General features: G+C 38.8%; 2 protein-coding genes across 4 annotated transcripts in view; one reads left to right on the plus strand and one right to left on the minus strand.

Annotated features, from left to right (window-relative positions):
- The window catches only part of glt1d1 (glycosyltransferase 1 domain containing 1), a 36,386-nt gene extending 32,881 nt beyond the window's left edge, over nt 1–3,505 (minus strand). Inside the window, exons 1-3 of one of the 2 annotated variants that reach the window (XM_086313655.1) lie at nt 3,198–3,505; nt 2,360–2,511; nt 2,109–2,214 (exon numbers count right to left, since the gene is read on the minus strand). In XM_086313655.1, coding sequence (XP_086169781.1) covers nt 2,109–2,214; nt 2,360–2,511; nt 3,198–3,364 — 425 coding nt within the window. In that variant the 5' untranslated portion in view covers nt 3,365–3,505. Of the gene's footprint in view, nt 1–2,108; nt 2,215–2,359; nt 2,512–2,931; nt 3,147–3,197 lie in introns of those variants that run through there. The other variant, XM_086313654.1, reaches the window with a different exon arrangement.
- Nucleotides 2,654–23,530, plus strand: part of slc15a4 (solute carrier family 15 member 4) — a 35,648-nt gene continuing 14,771 nt past the window's right edge. Inside the window, exons 1-8 of one of the 2 annotated variants that reach the window (XM_086313653.1) lie at nt 2,654–2,760; nt 3,938–4,569; nt 7,412–7,704; nt 8,307–8,445; nt 8,665–8,745; nt 13,753–13,933; nt 16,900–17,058; nt 21,175–21,333. In XM_086313653.1, coding sequence (XP_086169779.1) covers nt 3,991–4,569; nt 7,412–7,704; nt 8,307–8,445; nt 8,665–8,745; nt 13,753–13,933; nt 16,900–17,058; nt 21,175–21,333 — 1,591 coding nt within the window. In that variant the 5' untranslated portion in view covers nt 2,654–2,760; nt 3,938–3,990. Of the gene's footprint in view, nt 2,761–3,562; nt 3,748–3,937; nt 4,570–7,411; nt 7,705–8,306; nt 8,446–8,664; nt 8,746–13,752; nt 13,934–16,899; nt 17,059–21,174; nt 21,334–23,530 lie in introns of those variants that run through there. The other variant, XM_086313651.1, reaches the window with a different exon arrangement.

Consider the following 23,530-nt stretch of genomic DNA (forward strand, 5'->3'; position numbering starts at 1 on the left):
TGACTTTAATTGGGAAAAATTTGCAAAATCAACATCATGTAGTTTCCAGTAAGATTTTAAATTAGCAACTGAGTCTATAATCAGCAAACTGTTTACCTTTTAATTATTTTTACTTTTAATTGTATTTATTAAATTGTTTTACATTGATTTATTTAAAAAAACAAAAACAAAACCCAAATAAAAAAATTTGGATCAAGAGGTTCGAGGGTCTATGCTAATGATGTGCAATGCCACTGATTTTCTTTTCGATACCAAATAAAATTCCGGTACTAAATAAGGATAATAAACTTAATGTGTTTGGAAAATCAAAACAAAAAGTAGTGTATTTCCAATTATACCTTTATAATGAATACAAGACATCAGACTACTTGTTCTTATTGTTTAATTATGAAGAACAAACAAAAAAAAAAAACCCTGAAAACTCAACACCTACAGTTTACAATATTCAATTAACAATCAAAAATTAATATGAATGATTAACAATAATAATAATAATAATAAAGCTGAGGAACATTTTATTAATACATGTTATTATCTATCTTACATATGAAATATTTTAAGTTGAATTTGTTATTTTTTAAAGCCTACAATGTCTGTTTTACTGCAAGTAGGCTGTATATTTAATGACACCTACCCAATATAATCATTTTAAAAGCTCTACAATTCTAATAAATGGGATTTCATAGTTTTAAGGATGCGGAGAATTCCCACCACTTATACATCAACACAAAGCCTAAGCCTAGATGTAAGTCACTTTCCAAAATTTAGCAAAGTGCTACACGCAGGTGACGATTTAGGCGATCCCAATAATATCATTACTTTCATTTTGTTCTTGTGAATCATAATCTACAAATTCACTCCAAATTGCAAAAAAAAAAAGAATGAAAATCAATTCCAGAATATAAATATCTGTTATTGGTGGAATCAATGTTTAAGTATCGATCTACACACCGCTAATCCATGCAAACAGCTGTCTCGTCCCCTCCTGATCATTAGAAAGAATTCTGACTTGAAGCTATGTCCATCCTTTAAATACAGTCTATGATTCTTCATGCCCCAGAGGCCAGAAGATCTTGTACAGAGCCAGAGTTTTTGTGTTGTTTTGTTTTTTTTACCCCCAGTGAAAACCTGGAATTTATGTATTGAAGGAAAAAAATATTTTAAGCTTATATTCAGACAGCAGTGTTACTTGTGATTTGTTGTTATATCCAAGACTGAATAAAATACATAAAAATCACATGATTAGTGGATTAGAAGCTTTCTCATTTCATGTGAATAATTTTAATAAAAGATATGAAAGTGGTGACATTTACTTCCTGCTCGCACTTCAGGTTGGAGACATCTGAATCAAACCTTTATAAAAAGGAAGTTGGCAAAAATATGATATGACACATTACTAACATACTAGATATTAAATATGGATAAAGTCATGATTAATGATAACTGTCAAATTTGATATAATCAGCAGGTCCTTCTCATGGGAGACATGTTACAGGGTATTTCCTGTAATGAGCAGTCCTCTTGAAATGACACTCCAAAAATATAATGCATACATGATTAACGGCATGTGTAGGAATGAATATTGATGAGATTTTATTGATTGCAATGCACTTTTAAAAATCTTCTCAGTGACGTAACGCACTGTAGAAACAGAGCAGAAAGAAAGGCCTGCATCCGACTTGGTTGTGGAAAAGCTTCCCTGCATTGAGTTTGACCTCAGTGCTTTGCAATGCACAAATGTAATAAACGCAAGAACTGATAAGCTTCTGCTAAATTGGACAATTTGAATTTCTTAGCTAGAACTGATTTTCCATTCCCACCTCTAATGCATCTGTGCTCCTTGTCCTATCGTAAGACGCTAACAAATGTGCTGTAGATGCAGCCTCCTAGTCTAATTAACAAAGCCAACAGATGATGCTGATATCACATTATTTATAATGTAGACTCTTTTGCAAATTGTGACTTTTCCGTTATTTTAAATGAAACTTTTCCAAAATCATTTTATAAATGGTATGGAATATGTATGATATGAAGGACTAAAGTTCATGTACTAAGTTTGGAGCCATCCGGAAGTTTTAAAATAGGAATTTGTAACAGTACAACATCACCTGGCTTTCAGTAGCACCTGTTCCATAACCACACGCTTCTGCTCCACTTTCACATCTTCATTTATGTCTGTGCCGCCAAAGATTACGCCAAAGGGTATTTCAATATCTATTGTAAAGAACAGACATAAAACAAAAAGGCAATGTGGGACTGAAAGCTGTACATTTGAAGACCCATTATGTGACAGCAAAAAAGAAAACGGATTTAAAGTATACAGCTGATAAGTAGATGATATAACAGCAAGTCAGTTTACCCATGAGAAGTCTGCCCGCTTTGAAAAGATGAATAGCCAGTGCAGCTTCAAACTTGGGATGTTCAGAGACCAGATTTACCACATCAGCAGGAGACTGAAACTCTCGTGCGTCTCTGAGCTCGCAAGTGTGTCCTGCTGACTCAATGTAGGACCTAAAACATAAAATTAACATTTGCTTATGGAAGGCAGGAAGGAAGACTGAGCGGTTGAGCAAATTCATAATGGTTAAAGCCAGGAAACGTCTTCCGCTATTTTAGCTATTTTAACATGAAACTGTAGACGGACAAGTGTTACCAATCACATTAAATTAAGCTCAGTTCCTGTTAAGAACAGAAGCCAAGGTCACCGGCAACACCCGTGTTTACTGCTACTCATCTTAAGGTGTCTCATTACACGATAAGGTTTGTATTTGGAGCCAACTTGTTACACTTATTTCACAGTGAAGTGATTTTACCAACAACACTTGCCCTGATGAAGTTAAATACTCCGTTATTGCGTCATAGTGTCACGCGCTAATTAATGAATCATACCAGCTATAAGAACCAGCTACACTTAGCAACTATGTTTGTTACCTTATTCTCTCAGCTGTAGTATGGTTCCCAGTTTTGGGGTTGAGACAGGCAAGGAAAAGTAATTTCATATCTCCTATGAAAGCAGGGCTGACGTGCTAATTAGCTACTTAACGCGAAATATTCGCAAAAAGCTGACGGCACCGATCGGGACATCTGCGTTTCAATGAGCTCGCTTAGCCGAGCTCCAATTACATTTCCTTGTCCGTAACTTAACACGTAGCAGCACCTAAGGGCAAGGCTGGTTCATGTTAGGGTTGCAAACAGACCGTCTAATGTAGTGCACCATGCTTGTAATGTTTACAAGTCCGTCTTCTATACGGCCCCCTGGAAACATGACTGTAAGCGGCGAAGTGCTGCCAGCCAATTTCACTTCATTTTCTTCTTCCTTTTTTTTGTTATGCCCATCCCCAAACCCCAAACCCTGTTGGTTCATGTTATATAATAACAGAATCAGCCGTAGCCAAAAAAAAAGAAGATTAAATTGCACTGCAGTGCCACTTCCTTCTCCCCTTGCTTAGCTCTGCGTAAGCGGAACAAATCCCTATATCACATGGATGGTGTTGCGCGCCTCGATTTGCAGTACCCGTCGCGTAAGTTTCATTTTCAGATCGTCTCCACAGCAACGCAAGAGTGACAGCTTTTGACTGAGCTATGTGTCACGCGACAGAACTGTGACATTGTTTTTCTGTTGACACCCAGTTCTCTTTTCATAAAGTTCAGCTTTTAGACAGTACAAACGAAACATTTGAGCGGTTAGTATGATCTAGATTGATGGAGACAACCGAAGACCTCTGGGACGTGTTTCTGTCATTAAAGGTAAGGTAATGAGAAACTTTAACAAGCTGATGTGGTGTTTAAGCTAGCTTACTTCAGGTTTGTAATAAGCTAAAAACCTATATGACAAGAAAATGGGCTCTTTGACAATTTAGATGTTGTGAATCCGGTACAGTTTTTGTGTTTGTGCTGCGGTGTCACCGTTTGGTTTATATTTGTGTTTTATCTTCAGGTTTGAACTCTTAAAAATAAGGAAGAAACTCCATTCCACTAAGTTGGGCGAGAATGGCTAACAACAGGGACGCCAATGAGAGCACCCCTCTTTTGGACTCAGACACTGAGAGCAGACCTTCACCACCGTCAGTCTTCGAGGGAAGAAGACTGGCATGTGCGGCCATCCTGCTGGCCGAGTCACTAGAGAGGATTGCTTTCTATGGCATAACGTCAAACCTGGTTCTTTTTCTGAATGGTAGTCCTTTTTATTGGGAGGGCACTCAGGCGAGCCAGGCACCACTCATGTTCATGGGAGTAACTTACCTGATTTCACCATTTGGAGGCTGGTTGGCCGATGCATACCTCGGAAAATTCTTGACCATTGCTGCAAGTTTGGTTCTGTACATTTTTGGCATGCTGTTTTTCCCTTTTATTTCAAACGAGGGCACCAGGATACACCTGTGCGGGGAAGAAATGGCATTTCCTGTGCAGCCTGCTGAGTGTCTGAACACAAACGTTACCACTCCAAAAAACGTTACCTGCCCCATTCGTGCCCCATATTGTGGCCCAGCAGTCTATGGTGGACTTTTCTTAATTGCCTTAGGTGTGGGTACTGTGAAGTCTAACATCACTCCATTTGGGGCAGATCAGGTAGAGTATAAACAGCACTACTACGAGTTATTACAGTTTGTATTAATTAGTTAATACCTGGAATTTCCTGTTACCAGAAGGCTATAACCTGAACCATTAGCTTTCTGGAATTGGCTTGTATAAAATATGTAGTGGGGACATCAATGAAGTCAGACATGTGATGGGACTTTAGCTGCGCCATGACATTTCTCTGAGACATGCTCTTGATTATCATGGCTACTCATGGCTGTCACCATTAAAAACTAAACATTTTGAAGCATCTTGTAGAATAGACAACACATCTCTCTGGAACACATGCACAAACGGAGACATTTATAAACACTTCTTCAATTGTTCTTAGTTGGTAATAAGAAGTGAAACACACATCTGTCAGTTTAGTATCAAAATTATCTAGAGGGCCCTCCACAACATGCAATCATGGAAGTGGGAAAGTTCATCAATGGGGTCATTGTTTCTCAGAGTTATCTAATCAGGAAAGGATAAAATGTTTCAAGGGGAGCTGGCAGACTGAATATGATTAGTGCAATGTTATGTTCAAATACACAACACACAAAAGACACTGCTTTTTTTTTTTTTTGGTAAAAGTCCACTAACCTTAAAGCAAACGCAATGCACCATGAGGTTACTTTTTCCTGCGTACTGAAACTGAAAGTTTTACCTCATACAGACAAAATTTTCCCATTAGTGATCCTCCAACTGAAAGTCCTTGGTGCGTGGGAGATTTGAATATTTAAGAGAAACAGAAGAGTCCCTGTTAAAATTGGCCTCATTCCTAATAACGACACCCTCTCACAGCGTAAAAAAATTATCATACTGATTGTTGTGATTTCCCCTTTTAAATACAGTGCATTTGCATGAAAAAAAAGGTTTGTGACCTCTTTGGAATTACCAAACCTGGACTTGCAGTTTTGTCAGTCATGATACTTGGTCTGATCTTCAGTGACAATTGTAAAGAAACACAATCTGACTGAACATATAGCACAAAAAGTTGGATTTATATTATTTTATTGTTTGTAGCAACTCGTTGTTGAACCTCCTTTAGCAGCTACAGCTTTCACATGGGGGCTGTTTCCGGTAGCTGCTCATAAGACGATTTAATGTTTGTTTGCTAGTTCACCCAACCTTTCCTTTAAAACACAGACAGCTGCTCTTTAATTCAGTGATAACAAGCTATCCAAACAATGATGTTGGTTCAACCAGACTTTAAAGTTGGGATGATGGTGTTGTCCACCTTTTGATAAATCTCTTCATGCATCACTGATCTAGAAATGTCATTAAAAATTTGTAGATCTTCTAAGCTTTCCAACTAATGGCCGGGTCTGGTTGTTTTGCTAGTAGTGTGTTTTCCCTTGAACCCTGTTATCCAGTTGTGGAAATATCTACAGGTGTTACCACTCGGAGACAGATTTATTTTAATTGTAAATATTTCACTAGTTTTATTTTGTGTTGAGAGTTTATTCATATTTAGTTGAATTTTCATTATGTAGGGGTATTTGTCAGGGAAATATTCAAGAAATTTAGAAGAAGTATCACTATAAAAACACAATTTCTGTGTCATGTATTCACACTACACCAAAACATTCTAATGTGTGTTGCTCTGACAAAGACTAAAACATATTTCCTCTTGTAGTTTCCTACTTTTTGCGTTAAGTTTAGTTTTTATTTCAGGTAACTTAAATGTTTTTGTAACTATAGTCTTGCTTCAGGTCTTTAGAAAAAAGCTTTTATAGCCTTTTGTAGCTTCATATATCTCTAAATGCTTTTACAATCGAGAGGGAGGTGTTCATCGTTTATGTTAACAATCAAAAGTCAGACTTTTATGCCTTTTTTATATGGGGGGCACCCCAACAACCACCCAGCATCATTTTCTTAATTGGATACCACTGAGGTTCACACAGAGTTGCGAGTTTAGTTAAGTTGTGTTTACTATAATTGTGACCTATATGAAGCCTGGACAACATTTTATGATTAATCATTGCAGAAATCCCAGTAATTTCAGACAACTGACAAGAATTTATTTTTCCAGCTGTGCCATGAGGGAATTACTTTCATAACTGACTCTGCACAAATGCACTGATGAACCCCAGAAAAATTTATGCTGAATATATTGACCTTATGTTCAGCATGTTTTAGCTGTACCAGCATCTTTTGTGCTTGTATATAAGCGACATATCCATCAGGAATTGAGAAAATCTTTTTCACTCAAAAGAATAACTGTATGTGGGATGGATCGGATGATAATATTATGTGTTGGCATAGACAGCTATTGAAGCGTTACTAAGCCAATATTATAACCTTTAATTGTAACCTTTTAAAGAATGCTAAAAACTACAATAAGCAGATAAAGAATAAAGAAAACGTTGCTTCTATTGTTCTGCTCATTTCACTCAGCTGAGATGATAAAATGATAAAGTTATTATAAAGTTTGCACAGTATTGCTATGTATATTTTACCATAAATGTGGCAAACGTGTTGACTCATGCAAATTGGTATTCAGCTTGTGATCACTGTTTCTCTTTGTTAGTGACAGTTCACGGTTGTGTTTTGATCATTTTAGGTTTTTACAAACTGTACTTTGTACTATATGTTATAGCTTTGAGTCATGCAGCCATAGTTTAAATCAATTTAAACCCTGTTTCTTGGCTTTGAAACCTAATCTTTTATATCAGACGACTTGTGACTTCACTTATTTTTTTATAACAATCAGATGCTGGTAGTTAACTTACAAACTCATGACAAACCACTGTTGCAAAGTTCAGAGTACACTTACTCTTCTTACACGCTCTTTTTGTTTGGATTAAAGAAAAGAAAAAACGTCACCCTGTGCTTTGTGTGCTCGCAGGTCAAAGACAGAGGACCAGAGGCCACTCGCAGATTTTTCAACTGGTTCTACTGGTCTATTAACTTGGGTGCCATTCTGTCACTGGGAGGTGTGGCCTACATCCAGCAAAATGTTAGCTTTGAGGTTGGCTACATCCTTCCTACTGTGTGCCTTGGGATCTCTTTCCTGGTCTTTCTCCTGGGGCGTATGGTTTTCATCAACAAGCCCGCAGATGGAAGTGCCTTTACTGACATGTTCAAGATCCTGGCTTTTGCCTGCTGTTCACAGAAACCAGTGGAGCCAAACCTGCTCCGGTAAGAGTGACATTTCATACAGTAATTAAATACATATACAAACAAAGCACACCCAGATCAGTCTCAGTGGGACAGCTTCCTAAAGTAGTGTAGTGACGTTAGTTGGATGGTGACTGTGAACCAGTGGAATAAAATGGCTCTATTTTATTGGTAGAGCTTTATGTTAAAACCTCCTTTGATCCACCTGTATAATTCTTTTTTTTCCCCCATTGGTTCAGGCATTCATCTTCGTTCCATGTGGTTAAGTTATTCTGAAGTGCGGATACTTGACTTTGAACCAAAGTAGCACTATTAGCTCATAAACTTGACATTGAATATTTTAAGTTGGGCAGTCCTGCTGCCTTTCAAGAATTTCTTATTAAGACATTTTCTCCAGAGATGGGGATTATAGGCTTTAGAAAAAAAGTTTCTTTCATATCTCTAGAAGTGCTGTTGTTAAAGGCCGAGAGATTCACATAAAAGGCTGGTTAATTTCCCACTTAAAGAGCACAGACCAATTCTAGTTTATTCTGGATTTATTTTTGCTTTATGCCATTAATTACACTGTATTTTTAAACTATTTCAATCAGGTTTATGTTTATTAAATTTTTCCTGTGAAACAGCAAACCGGCACTACTGGACAGTGCCAAAGTGACTTACGGAGGGAAATTTCCTGAAGAGAAAGTAGAGGAAGTCAAAGCACTGGTGAAGGTCCTTCCGGTTTTCTTTGCTCTTATTCCGTACTGGACTGTATACTTTCAGGTAAGATCAGCCGATATAAAGTTAGATCCAAACATTAACACAGTATTGCGCATGATGAGAAATGCAAAGTGAGAACACAAGAGATAATGTGCACACATTATCAGGTAAAACATTGTTTGTGTCAAAACTGGAGAAGAATGGTGTGCACCAGACACCCTGGTGATCACAAAGTGGAGAACGACTTCACGCTGAGACTTTAATCTCCTTTTCGCATTACAGATGCAGACAACGTACATCCTGCAGAGCCTCCATCTGAAGATTCCTGATACAACCCCAAACAGCACTTCTGACTTCTCTAAGGTAAACTGAAGTGGAGACACTCTCCTGCACCTCTTTCCTGTTTAATTAACAATTTTAGTGCCAGTGTGCTCTGACTTGATTTGTGCTGTGGCACTCTTAACTGTTCTCTAATTCTCTGTAGTTAAACATAACAGCGTGGAGCTCTAGCCTGCTTTCTCACAAGTGGTTTTGATCTATATTTTTTACTGCTGAAACTAAAGGAGTCAGTAGGCCACTGACACACAACAGCTGGAGGCAGCAGCAAAGGCTGATAATGCAACGGGGATTAAGTGAGAACTTCATAGACTAATACCTCACAGATTAGCAACTGGCTGGCATTGTATCTCACCACAGCAGCGCCTCCACCTGTTTCTGTTTGGCAAATTTTGCTGGTATACCTGTCTCTCACTTTGCCTGATTCTATTTTCAGTTTGGCAAATTTAAGTTTTCGTTTTATAGTGGCACTAGAAAATAGAGAAAATTGGGTAGCAGGGAAGGACCAATGGAGTGACATTCAGTAAATGGTCCAGCAAGGAATGGAGGAACCAGTGCTCAGGCATTTGTGCCTATGTGATACACGCCCAATACTTGTCTATCAGGACAACTGTAGTAGATTAGATGTTGAGCGCTGCGGTGCTTTGATGACTGAAAATCAAAAGGTTCAAAAGCAATGAAATTAACTTGAGTAGTAACAGCAGCTTATGTAGTGCAGTAAGTCTGTTCATATTTCTGAACAGGTGATTGTGAAGTGTACCGACTTCACAGAATTGTGAAGTGAAACACTTGTCGGTAAACCTCGCAGTCTGAGTTAGTGCTCTTGAAAAGCCACAAAAATACTCGACTTGGAACATCGTGAAACTATGTTACATGGCTTTGTTTACTTGTGTAACATGTTTACAACTGTGTTTAAGAACTACATTTCTACAAAGTTTTCCTAAGTGCACCGTTTATCTGGTAGGAAAAAATGGAACTAGGCCCTTCCTGCTACCGGCCTCGACATTTGTCATTATCAAAAGGGAAGTGAGAATAGATGTCTCGTCTCACCTGACACATTTCAGTGGCCAACCTGAACAAAAACTGTCTCTTTGGAGAAATGGCACCCATACTACTATAACTACTACTCTGAGGTTACAATTTATGAATTTAGAGTAATTTTTTGACTAGTTGCTTTATTTTTGGGTTTGATTGGCAATTTGAAAACAAAACTACGTGAATTTGAAAATCACATTTTAAAATTAAAACTGTTTTCATGGTAACCCACAATAAATTCAATACTTCATGCCCTGTTACTCGTTCAGAGGATAAACAATGCATTATTCGTCTGCAGAGATTACATATTTCTATAAGCTTTTTTTTTCTAATCTGTTACAATAGATTATAAGGGTTAGAGCAGTGAAGCTGCAGGAAACTTCATTACATGGTTTAGAAATCCCCCCAACGTCTCACACCAACTTGGACATAGTAATCAAGTATATGTTTCTGCAGTTATCTCAGAAATGCTTTGCAGTGATCTAAAATTATTTGTTCCATTGTTCTTCTGTCTTTAAATTTGTTTTTTTAATTTCTTAAAAACTTGTTTTTAAAATCTCTCAATATCTCAGTATTAAGTTAGGCGTATGTACAAACTCTGATCTTAAGGTGTAAAGAAAATTCTGTGATATTTGCAAACGATCGTAATGCTTAGATGCTGAAATTTGAGTCACACATTAACATGTGTCCCTTGAGCTTATGCGCACAGGATCATTGTTGCAAGTCTGAAAACTTGAATCTCAAAATTGGATTCATGTGAAAGCCAGTTGAAGCCCGAAATGTGATAATGATCAGCCATGCATGATGTTTTACAGCAAATAGATTTTTATTTTATTTATTTATTTTGTCAATTCACAGTCCAAATGTAAACAAAAACACTGGGTTACTACTGCTACTGGGTTACTACTACTACTACTAATGTTTGAAAATGCAGAACTGCGTAGAGTACACAAAAGAGGCTGCAGACATTTGCTGGAAGCGTGTGGTGGCTTCTCCCAAACTGAATGGCCATTGCAATTCACACAGTTGTGCGCTCTCAGAAACAGCCACGTTGTATATCTACAGGGAGTGCAGAATTATTAGGCAAATGAGTATTTTGTCCACATCATCCTCTTCATGCATGTTGTCTTACTCCAAGCTGTATAGGCTCGAAAGCCTACTACCAATTAAGCATATTAGGTGATGTGTATCTCTGTAATGAGAAGGGGTGTGGTCTAATGACATCAACACCCTATATCAGGTGTGCATAATTATTAGGCAACGTCCTTTCCTTTGGCAAAATGGGTCAAAAGAAGGACTTGACAGGCTCAGAAAAGTCAAAAATAGTGAGATATCTTGCAAAGGGATGCAGCAGTCTCAAAATTGCAAAGCTTCTGAAGCGTGATCATCGAACAATCAAGCGTTTCATTCAAAATAGTCAACAGGGTCGCAAGAAGCGTGTGGAAAAACCAAGGCGCAAAATAACTGCCCATGAACTGAGAAAAGTCAAGCGTGCAGCTGCCAAGATGCCACTTGCCACCAGTTTGGCCATATTTCAGAGCTGCAACATCACTGGAGTGCCCAAAAGCACAAGGTGTGCAATACTCAGAGACATGGCCAAGGTAAGAAAGGCTGAAAGACGACCACCACTGAACAAGACACACAAGCTGAAACGTCAAGACTGTGCCAAGAAATATCTCGAGACTGATTTTTCTAAGGTTTTATGGACTGATGAAATGAGAGTGAGTCTTGATGGGCCAGATGGATGGGCCCGTGGCTGGATTGGTAAAGGGCAGAGAGCTCCAGTCTGACTCAGACGCCAGCAAGGTGGAGGTGGAGTACTGGTTTGGGCTGGTATCATCAAAGATGAGCTTGTGGGGCCTTTTCGGCTTGAGGATGGAGTCAAGCTCAACTCCCAGTCCTACTGCCAGTTTCTGGAAGACACCTTCTTCAAGCAGTGGTACAGGAAGAAGTCTGCATCCTTCAAGAAAAACATGATTTTCATGCAGGACAATGCTCCATCACACGCGTCCAAGTACTCCACAGTGTGGCTGGCAAGAAAGGGTATAAAAGAAGAAAAACTAATGACATGGCCACCTTGTTCACCTGATCTGAACCCCATTGAGAACCTGTGGTCCATCATCAAATGTGAGATTTACAAGGAGGGAAAACAGTACACCTCTCTGAACAGTGTCTGGGAGGCTGTGGTTGCTGCTGCACGCAATGTTGATGGTGAACAGATCAAAACACCGACAGAATCCATGGATGGCAGGCTTTTGAGTGTCCTTGCAAAGAAAAGTGGCTATATTGGTCGCTGATTTGTTTTTGTTTTGTTTTTGAATGTCAGAAAGGTATATTTGTGAATGTGGAGATGTTATATTGGTGTCGCTGGTAAAAATAAATAATTGAAATGGGTATATATTTGTTTTTTGTTAAGTTGCCTAATAATTATGCACAGTAATAGTCACCTGCACACACAGATATCCCCCTAAAATAGCTAAAACTAAAAACAAACTAAAAACTACTTCCAAAAACATTCAGCTTTGATATTAATGAGTTTTTGGGTTCATTGAGAACATGGTTGTTGTTCAATAATAAAATGATTCCTCAAAAATACAACTTGCCTAATAATTCTGCACTCCCTGTACTGTGCCTCATGACAGCATGTGATAAAAGAATCCTATACTATCATTTATGAAAGATTAAAGGCTCTTCCTCTCCTTAAATGTAACAGTACTTGTAGCTGAAAAACAGAGCATTCTTATTGAAATTATAATTGCATGTAATGTGTTCCCAAACACCTAATAGTGTAATTTTACTGCTTTCGTGACTCCCACATTAACCCCAAGCCAACTTTTACCTTTTAACAGACAAAAATGAATACATATTTCAAATGTAATATTATTGCATATATTAAAAGCATGCTTCAATAAATCTTGTTTCATGCTGATCTAAAGGGTGGTCTAGGGAAATAATGGCTAAAATGCTCACAACCTGCCATGTGCAACCATATTTTTATGGGATACTTTTTGATCCCTAAATGGTGGCACTATCCAATTTTCTCAAGATAAAGAGCAGCAGAAAATATAAATCTTGCAATAAGTCTTCATCATTTCCCAAATTGCTAAATCAGTATACAGTGTGTATGTGTGGTTTTGTTTTGGGGAAGTGGGGAAGAAAACAAAACAAAAAAAAACACACGGAGATTTGTGAGATTTGGGCCTGCTGAGACACCTCAGTCATTCATGCCAGCCTTGCCTTGGCAAAGAAGAAGTCTCATTTAGCACTTCCTATCATTTTGAATATGATAATGTACAAACAAGAGAGAAAAACACTCTCTAAGGAGCTGCGTACAGATTGCCAGCGGTCGCTCTAAGAAATGGAAATTCAATTTGAGAATAAATGATCCTATCAGAAGTGTTAAACCAGAGACACATCAGGAGCTCAGATGGCACTTGGAATTTGAATTGCACAAAACAAAACAAACAAAAAAAAACTCTGCTCCAGCAGTCTGCACTGTTACACTGCTCAGTCAGTGAGATATTGCCTCAACTTGTAAATACTTTGTATGCTTATAGTGGAATTTCTGTTTGATTGATATGTCATCCAGTCTGTTTACACAGTGCAATTATTCCTTCCAAAGATTACGCTTTATCGTGATAATTCAGAATCAGTTTTGTCAATTTTGTCTCATATTTAAGCTTTAATAGATTGGAATGTAAAAAAGAGAACTTATGAATCCTATTAATACTAGTGCTGCTGCTGCTACGGCTGTGAATAATAAGCTGAATATTTATTCGGTATTGACTGCCTGCTTGCATTACTATACATGCTATTTATGTTTTGTTTTTTAAATTGCTTCATGTTTTGCTTTTGACCACCTGGGGGTGCCAGAGCAGTATCAAGTCTGAAGGATGCACAGACTCCAGTGAATGCAAACATTTGGCGAACTGTGTAGTTTTCATACTTTTTTGCCTTTTGTTCTCTTTCATCCCATGTTTCTCCCCCTGGATTCCCCAGATGACGTTCCGCTTCCCGCCTGCTTGGCTCACCATGTTTGACGCAGTGCTCATTATCATGCTGATTCCCCTGAAGGACAAAGTGGTGGACCCAATCCTGAAACGGCGCGGCCTGCTGCCCTCCTCCCTGAAAAGGATCGCAGTAGGGATGTTCTTTGTCATGTGCTCGGCCGTGGCAGCGGGTGAGTGCACCCGCAGCCGAGTTCTCTGTACATGTCACTTAAATAGTACAAACACAACAAAGTAAAAAGGCAAAGTTGGGTGTTATTTTCTGTGGCAGATGGAACATACAATCAGCAGTTCCAGTGCCACATCTACTTCATCTATATTTTCATTACTTTTGGTAACATGGCTTTAATACAAAGCCGCTTCACTGACATGACTTGAATATGGTCACTGAACGTTTTTTTTTTTTAATTTTTATTGCTATTCTGGGGTTGCTTTATGTGGGACTCGAAAGATGGTTTGTCACAGATTTATAGTCTATTCCAGAATCCCATGACTTTCCATCTGGCAAAGGAAAAGCAGCAGATATTGTCCCCCCTCACTCAGTAGCTTATAGAGAGCGCTGTGGCATCTAACTTTTTAGTCCTGTGTGACTGCACCAGCCGTGCTCAGTCGTGTTCTTTTCCAGTCTGTAGATTGTTTTCGAAAGCTTCAGCCAGGCCTGTCAGTGCATCCAGGCTAAAATGTTTCGAGCATGAAGGCAGGAAGAAAAGCCAATCAGTCTACATTGTATTCCACAAACGCTCCACTTTTTCTTACACAGAAATGCAAATGTGCAAAATGAACATATTTTACTATTAGTGATCCTTAGATATTGACTAGTGTGGTTTTATAGATGGGGAATAATGCACTTAATGAAAATAAACAGCAGTTGTTGGGGATAATTGTGAGGGAATCTCTGTAGAACTGGCCGTTCTTTCATCTCATCTCATTTCATTTCATTTTTGAGTTTGTAGTCAAATGTCTTAACAACAGTTTCCACGACAAGCATGCTTTGTATCCTTATATAGCACAAGCAAGCCGATTCTACAGTTTTCAACAAATCACAACCGAAGTGTCATAACATTAGCTCACGATTATTTTATGGTATGTTTTACGTCTGTTTTTACAAACTGGTCTTATCTCCACGTATGATAAACTTGTTTATTCTTGCTCCTTTATGGTCATCTGATAGCAGAATGTGTAAAAAACACAACAAACCCCCCAAACCCAGCAACTTAATAAATTAAAGCTCACCTCATCAAAACAGTGAGTGTAAAAAGAAGACTGTAGAGTCCTCAAATGTTCTAGTGTTGATTGGCAGAGTAAGACCATCAAACAAATCTTTTTCAATCAACCTGATGCGGTAGAATGATTATTAACCAAATCCGTAGTGTTTATTTTTCAGTTTAAATATCAGAGGATGTGAGGTTTCTGACAAGTAAAGGTCCTTCTAATATTTTCATTTTCATGTTCCAAAGCTGGTTAGCTGTTTGCTTTTCCATTCGACTCACTGAAATAAAGTGCAGCACTTGCATTTAAATTCAGGCAAAATAAACTCAGAATATTGCAGAAGGCTGTTTTGAGTTCTGGGAGTGGAGAGAATGTGTTTATGGTGCGGGAATTGGACAGATGAGTACACAACTCGTGTGCGACAAATTTCTGACCTGGATTCCAGGAGACAAATCGGAGGACTCTGTCAAAGTTTTACAGTAATATGCTTTGTAAAGTGAATTACTGAGATGCAGTATAATGATATTGCATCTGCAGCTTATTTGAATAATTATTCAGACAGCAGTAATTTGCAGAGCCTGTGCACCGTTTATCCCCAGAACTGACTCGATTCACATTTGTTCAGTTACGCACACTGACTCCTGGGAGCTGCCTTACACTGTTATTACATTTCAAGCTGCATTCTAAGTTGACTTTACTCGGTGCTTATCTGTAGCGGTCCAAAAGCTAAAATCATGAAGTTCAAAGACTGACAGATGGATAGCTGTGAATGTCCAAGTGTGGCACCTTTTATCCACAGACTAGATAGTTGTCACACATGACACTGCCGGCACGCCACACCGCTGCTCCTCGGCGGTAGCATCTCTTTCATCTTGTTGTGTATTTGTCTGGATTGCTGCAGCAGTATTTTACACAGTGAAGCTGTATGTGCTGACACACGTGGTACAAGGACAGGTGGACTACCCATGCAGTGAAAAGGGACTACTGAAGGCATGCTGCTAAGTAGACAGTGGACTGTTTCTGATCATTTATGTACAACGCTCCCAGACTTTGGCCACATGCTGACCAGCTCTCAAAAACTATGCTGACATTGTCTTTTCTGTTGTTTTTTTGTTTGTTTGTTTTTTAGCATGCTGTCTCACTTTTCTCACTTTATGTCTGATCTCATTTGGTTAAAGCTCAATGGCTATTGCACCCAAAGCATTTCTCTCTCTCACTCTTTCTCGCCCTCTTTCTCCTTTTTTTTTTTTTTTTTTTCCAGAAAAGCTGGAGCAGAGTTTCCAGGGATCACGCTGGGTTGTCTGTTGTGTGATATTTAGTTAGGGTGGGTGGGGGGGAGCAGAGATGTGTGCGTTTATAGAGTGCGACTTGCTCGGGGCAGCTCAGTGGCCGTGCTGTTCGAGATGGACAGCTGGTATTATAGGATATCCGGATTACAAGGCTACAACTCCTCTCAAATATAGCATTAAGTGCAGTTATGATAGGAGGCTGTCTCTGGGAGTTATCTGGAAATAGCCGCTGGTTACATGATAATAGCTATCGAATAAAGCTTTTAGGAAGCAGCGGCAGTTGATGACAACTGCCTGGTTCTTATTATTGAATCATCTGCACCGTCCCATTACCAGCTGCCAGAATATAGAAGCGTGCAGATGTGATCTTAATGAAGTGTAGGCTAGCCTTAAAATTAGCTAAATCCTTAATGGACTGTTCAGTGTTGAAAACTCTAAGTCTGGCAGCTTCTTGCTGTATGTTGGTGTCACGAACTTTAAAGTATCCTTTCCAAAATATATAAGCCTTTTCAAATTACCCATGCTAAATATAGCATGGGTAATTGGTGTGTGTGTGTAATAAATTTTAGGTCTTGTTTTTTTTTGCTTTCCCCTTAGTTAATTGTTCTTCCTTGCACTGTTTTCTGGGTCCACCCCATCAGGTATTTTGGAGACAAAGCGCCTGGAGATCGTCAAATCCAATGGTACCATTGACCAGATGCTTGGGAGCGTCATCTACCACGCGGCAGATTTGGCCATATGGTGGCAGATCCCTCAGTACGTGCTGATTGGAATCAGCGAAATATTTGCCAGCATTGCAGGTACAGCCAGTTGACATCCTCTGTGAAGTTTTCAAATAAATGCTAAACACTTTCATTTAATAGTGCGATCAGGTAAACATGATGACTCAGACAAATGGTAAAATGTCACATCCTTCTCCAGAGTAAGAGACTTGTACTTTGAGTTGATCAGCTTTTCCCTTTGAACATTCAGAATAGATTGGGGGCTAAAGCCCATTGTGCCTATTCCTGTAAGCACAATGCAGTGAAGACTAATGTGTAAATCCTTTTTGAACAATTTGTTTGATTTATTGCCATCCGGCACCAGCTTAATGTGTTTGTGGGTTGCAGACAATACTCCAGAGTAAATAGCCCACAACATCAATTGATAATTGATTATCCCGATTTTATCACACTACTGCAAGACATTGTTAAGTAACGGAGCATTTTCCAAATAAGGAAAATGCTCCGTTACAGTAACTGTTTTTTAACAAACAGGGAGGAAAAAGCAAAGCTTTCATTTTACGTCCAGTGCTCTTGAAACAGATAGAGGAGATGGCGAGATGCATAAAGGTACAGATAGGTTATATATAGGTTATATTTATAATTGCAGTGCAAGGTGGAGCGTGATATAAAGCTTTCACCTTTAATGTTTAATAGTGTGGTAAGCTGACATTTTTAGATATGCGCCATCATATGCAATGACTCTTACATTGGGCCTTTTTCCTTCTACAAACAAGGGACGGCTCAGAGATAATACTAACAAATTGCACTGACACATATTCACTTAGTTAGCTTTCACAGCTGACACGCTGTTAATAAGGACGTGTTACACCATAGCAAATGAAAGTTTAATTATCAGTCCAGCAGTTTGATAGATCTGACATTTACATCTGCGTATATACACCAAAGAAGCAGAAAACGGCTCTTAAACATCCTATTAAGATTTCTTCTTATCAAATTGCACTTTTAAAAGGATTGTACTGCAGATTTACATTCATTTACATTTAAGATGACATAGTATAACAGGTTATTTGCACCTCTAATTTGTAATATTTTAAATAGGCTCATAATTTTTCATCCATCTCTATCATTTGTCCAGTAAGAAGCAGCAAATACGTTAAACTAATACTGGTAAGGCTTTGTAATTACATTCCTCTTTGTCAGCGTAGAAAATGTTACAATGGCTGAGATTGTTTGTGAACATTATTTAGTCGAGACAAGACGATTCTAAGAAGGCAATTCAACCGTATTTTTTTCTCCCCACAAAATTTTTTTGCTTCAAATTTCAAGTGTTTCATTTATTTATTTATTTATTTTTCTCAGAGAAATACATTTCCTGTCATTTATGTTTGCAAAAGCAATGAAAAAGAAAAGAATTGCATTGGATCAAGGCGGGTCAGAGTAGCTCTTAGTTCAAACAACAGCTACAGTCCTGTTTGTGATCATTTTCCAGGTATCGGCTCAAAACTGCTCGGTAAGAAACTCGCGAGAAATGAGAGTCATTTCATTTCTTGCGAGCCCTGGTGTGAAGAGTAAATGCCTTTTCATTAACAGCTTTGGGGAGAGCATATTGCCCCAGTAATACAATAATGTGGGGATTTGCTTTAATGCTGTTTGTGTTTGTAAGAAATGCACTAAATGTGAAATTCTTTATGAAGTTGTTTTGCGTTGAACGGAGTAGCAGCTGTGGGCCATTTTTATCCTTTAGCATGCAGACATACAAAATAGGGCAATATACCTCGCATTCTGCTTATCTATCTAATTGGAATCTGTATTTTTTTGCTTACTTTCTCTTGCAGTCATTGCCTTAGTGATTCAACTTTGTTAATCCCTCTAGGCATGATTGAGTCATTCTCCCACTACTATGAAATGTCCTACAACATATTGTGTGGTCTCGGTGTAGTACATTCTTTATATCTTACTTAAGAGTGAAAATGAGACCATTAATATTTAGGACTTGAAGGAATATCTGGTCAGTCCAGTTCCCTCAGAAAACATTTGTCATCTTTAAAAATCTTTGGAAACTGAAATCTGTTTAATGAGCTTGGGTATTATACAACCCTTGAGCAGAAATGCATAAGGCTTCTATAAAACACTGGAACTTGCGTAAAGAGAGTCCCTATGAAAGTCAAATCCGGGATTTGACAAAGCTATAGGGATCCTTAAAATAAACTTGCTCTCCCCTCTCTCTCTCTCCATCCCACAGGGCTTAGTTCAAGACAAAATGTCTGACAGAATTGTGGCATGTGTCTGGTAAAGAGGAATATTTCCCCTTAGTCATCTTCTGTTTGAATAAATCTGTGTAAAACCTCTGGTGCTATCAAACTTTCTGACTGCAGTCCCCAGTCTTGTACGGCAATGGGTAATGCTTTCCACATATGCCACTCAAGTTCGTCTGCTTTAAGGTGGCAAGAAAATGCAAAACCCTCTCGTAAAAGAAAAGAAAATAGTGCCCGCAGTATTTTTAAACATGTTTTTTTTCTTATGAAAAAAGTAGAAGGCTTATGTTACTTTCTAAACCATAAAAAAACCTCTGACCTTGGGAATAGAAAACAATATATACATCAGATATGTACATATGTATTCCCCTTCTGAGTGTTTTTGTGTTCCTTATTAAAATGAAACTTGTCATTCAACACTCCCTGAAAGCAGGTGAGGCATTTAGGTTATATAGGTTATTTTCATGCATACCCAGTGATAATATTTGCCACATCTATCTGTGCCTTTTTATTCTAAAAGGATCCCTCTTTCTTTCTTTCTTTCTTTCTTTCTTTCTTTCTTTCTTTCTTTCTTTCTTTCTTTCTTTCTTTCTTTCTTTCTTTCTTTCTTTCTTTCTTTCTTTCTTTCTTTCTTTCCTTCTCAGAACTATCGCAGGTATCTGTCAAGAAACTGTTCATCACGTTAATTTGCACAATGTTACCCTCCAAGGATGTTAAAAGGCACACATAAGCACAAGTCCCTAATCTCTTCTGACAGATGTAGCTATAGGGGCTCCTATGTTTGAGGTGCCATGAAATTATCAATGTCAGCTTGCAGCAAGACAGAATGTTTTAGGCAGAGGACACACAGATTTCTCCCCATACTCCTCTCTCTTTCTCGAAAGTTTCTTGCTCTTTTTTCCCCCCCCTCCAGTCTGTTTTTTTTCCATCACACAGTAAATACTGAATAATTTGTCTTCCACAAATTATTTAGTACTTACAAACACCACAGTCCAGTGCCACAATAGGAAATGAGCTGCCAAGGAATTCTTTTGCAATTAACAAGTGAACAGTCAACAAAACCCACCCAAAAAACAAAAACAAAATTATTTTACACAGATGGATAAATACGTGAAGAGTTGGGATTGAAATGTTACTCCGCCCATAAAATGTACACCAGCATGCCTGATGTTTTTAGTTGTCTGTCCACTAGAAGTAACAAAAATCACTACTCTTCCTACAGTATTGATCTTTGATTAAACCTAAACGCATTGATCACCTAGTGGGTACTGGTTACTTTTATGGGCAATAACATGTAAATTGTAATAGATCATGAGTCAGATAAGCTGTTATATCAGTGGCGTTACCACAGTTTACAATCCAGAAAACCGTGTGTCTAAAACCAAGAGGCTGTCTCTGGGTTTTGCACAAACTGTGTAATATTCTGGGGTCTCTGAGGAAGGACATTCAATTGAAATGATCTGAAATCTGGGGGACTATCTTTTAAAAAGAACAGTTTTTTGTTAGACATACCAACACAATATTGTTTTCTCTACCAATCCTGCTTGCCATATTTGCTTCCGTGCAAGTTTTCCCATTTCCCCAAATGTAATTTAAAGTGGTCCAGAGATGCATCGGAAGATGACATTGAAAGTGAAGAAGCATTAATCTTAGTCGGGAAAGACTTAGATTTCCACATATTATTATTTATCACACCGCTCGTATCCAAGTAAATTATGTTACCTTGTTGCTCCAGTATCTCAGACTTGGATTTATTCAGAACGTGTTTAGGTTAAATCCTGTGTCTAAGTAGCACTGAATTCCAAGTTACATTACATCATCAGTGGCAGCTTTTGTCATATTTCATTACATGTTGTACCATATAAACTATAAAGCTGCGTTACATTAACATTTAATCATATATATTTCTACGTATGTGTTTTCATCTTTATTGCAGGCCTGGAGTTTGCCTATTCTGCAGCCCCCAAGTCCATGCAGAGTGCCATCATGGGGCTTTTCTTTTTCTTTTCTGGGATTGGATCCTTTGTGGGCTCCGGATTGCTGGCTATTGTCTCCCTCAAGTCAATTGGCTGGATGTCATCCCATAGAGACTTCGGTAAGAGATATTTTAGCTCATGATAATTCCAATTTGGCAGGTACGTCGCACGTACCGTGATCAAGAGGTAGAGAACTCGACTGAAGCAGATAGCACGTGTGTGCGTGCACCTGTATGTTTGTGGAAGTGTAAGCGCACACATATGTCTGTGCGTGTTTTTGTATTATTGAAAAATGTGGTCCTGGAACCATTTGGTGTAGGTGAAGCTACCACAAAGGCGAAGACTTCAAGCACTTGTGCTTAAACTTGAAATAAAAGCTGGTTTTCTTTTCAACCTGTTCTCATCACTTCATCATTATCAAAACACACAGTAGTGACGTGATTCTCAGCGCTATCTGTAAGTCACCTGTCACCTCTTTTGCCAAGCATCCTGTTAGGTACCCAGTGCTAGACCACATACTATTGTATTCCCACATCGACTTTAGGTATAAAACCACAAGAGAGGCATCGATTCAGACTGCCTGAAATTAATCTTCCAGGAACATAGCTTAAGAATGTTCAAAAGCTTGAGCTAATTTAAAATCCACTTAAAGACTTTGTAAATTATACACAGAAAGGAGGGGGACAACACCCTGCACAGGTCTCTTGTTTTAAGAGTGTTTCACATTATAAATAGACATGTCAGACTAACGACAAAAGGTTTGTGTAAATCTGTCCGAGTGCTAGAATGAATAGCGTGGTGGTGGCAGCAGATGGATGGACTCCCAGTGAGTAGAGGCTCCCCACCCAGATGCACTTTTCCCTGAGCATTCAGTAAATAAGCCAACACTGTAAATTGTTTATCCACAAACACCTAATAGCTCATTAATACAGTGTACCGACAGGTAGGGTGGTACTTCTGATGATGTTAGCACTAGAAAATGCTTTGCATGCCTCATATATCCAGCTCAGCCGTGCATAACTTGAGGGGAAGGTAAGCTAAAGTTGTTCTGCCCGTAAGACTCCCTTTGCTTTCCAAAAAAAGAAGGTGAACTGCAGAAATGGAACAAAACACCCTCCTGGCCACTGATTAAAGACATACGGCACAAAGCTTAGGCATTACGTACAGTCAGGGTTTATGCTGTTTGTTATTGTGGCTGTTTTTCACATTTTGTTGGATGCTAGCTTTTTTCCACATCTCCTGGCTCTCTACGTGGAAAAGATTCAGCTTATTTCCATGGCTGCAGGCAACATGGCGTGCGGTAAACAGCGTCTTGGGTGAGCTGTGCCGAGCTGTACTGACCTGCACAGGCCTGAAGACAGACAGCAGCATTAATCACAGGCTGGGGGTCTGATTACATAGGCCTGTTCCTCTTAAGTAAAGCTGTCCCTCGAGCATTACATGGAGATGGCGCTGCTAGTTTGGCATCACACTGGTAGATGCTCAGCCCTCCTGTCATGCTGTAGCTCTATCATCCCCCTTCTCTGCACAAGCCTCTGTTAGTCAGTGTAGGTAAAATGTCACAGAGAGAATTCAGCTTTCTCCTTGTTTTGCAGATTCAAACTTTCGGTTTGGTAAAGAAGTCAGGGACGATCATGGCTGATTTGTGTTTTCATATTTTTAAAAGACAAGATCAAAGAAGGTACCAAAATCTTAGATGACCATTAATTAGACACTTAAAGGTTTAACTAAGAAGGTACAGTGGCTGTAATATAACTGCACACGGCAGTAGCATAACAAAGTATGAGGTGCCGTAAGGGACATTATTACTGAAACGCTCTCACACACACAACTGAAACGCTCTCACACACACAACTGAAATGCTCTCACACACACTACTGAAATTTTAGCTCTCACACACACTACTGAAATGCTCTCACACACACTACTGAAATTTTAGCTCTCACACACACAACTGAAACGCTCTCACACACACTACTGAAACGCTCTCACACACACTACTGAAACGCTCTCACACACACTACTGAAATTTTAGCTCTCACGCACACTACTGAAACACTCTCACACACACTACTGAAACGCTCTCACACACACTACTGAAATTTTAGCTCTCACGCACACTACTGAAACGCTCTCACACACACTACTGAAACGCTCTCACACACACTACTGAAACGCTCTCACACACACAACTGAAACGCTCTCACACACACTACTGAAATTTTAGCTCTCACACACACTACTGAAACGCTCTCACACACACTACTGAAACGCTCTCACACACACTACTGAAATTTTAGCAGAGGCATTTCTGCT

The sequence above is a fragment of the Aulonocara sp. 'chitande type north' Nkhata Bay genome, linkage group LG12 (genome assembly GCF_057382095.1).
Source record: "Aulonocara sp. 'chitande type north' Nkhata Bay isolate Kocher_YH1m ecotype deep benthic linkage group LG12, A_spYH_male_GT1.1, whole genome shotgun sequence".
Taxonomy (NCBI): domain Eukaryota; kingdom Metazoa; phylum Chordata; class Actinopteri; order Cichliformes; family Cichlidae; genus Aulonocara; species Aulonocara sp. 'chitande type north' Nkhata Bay.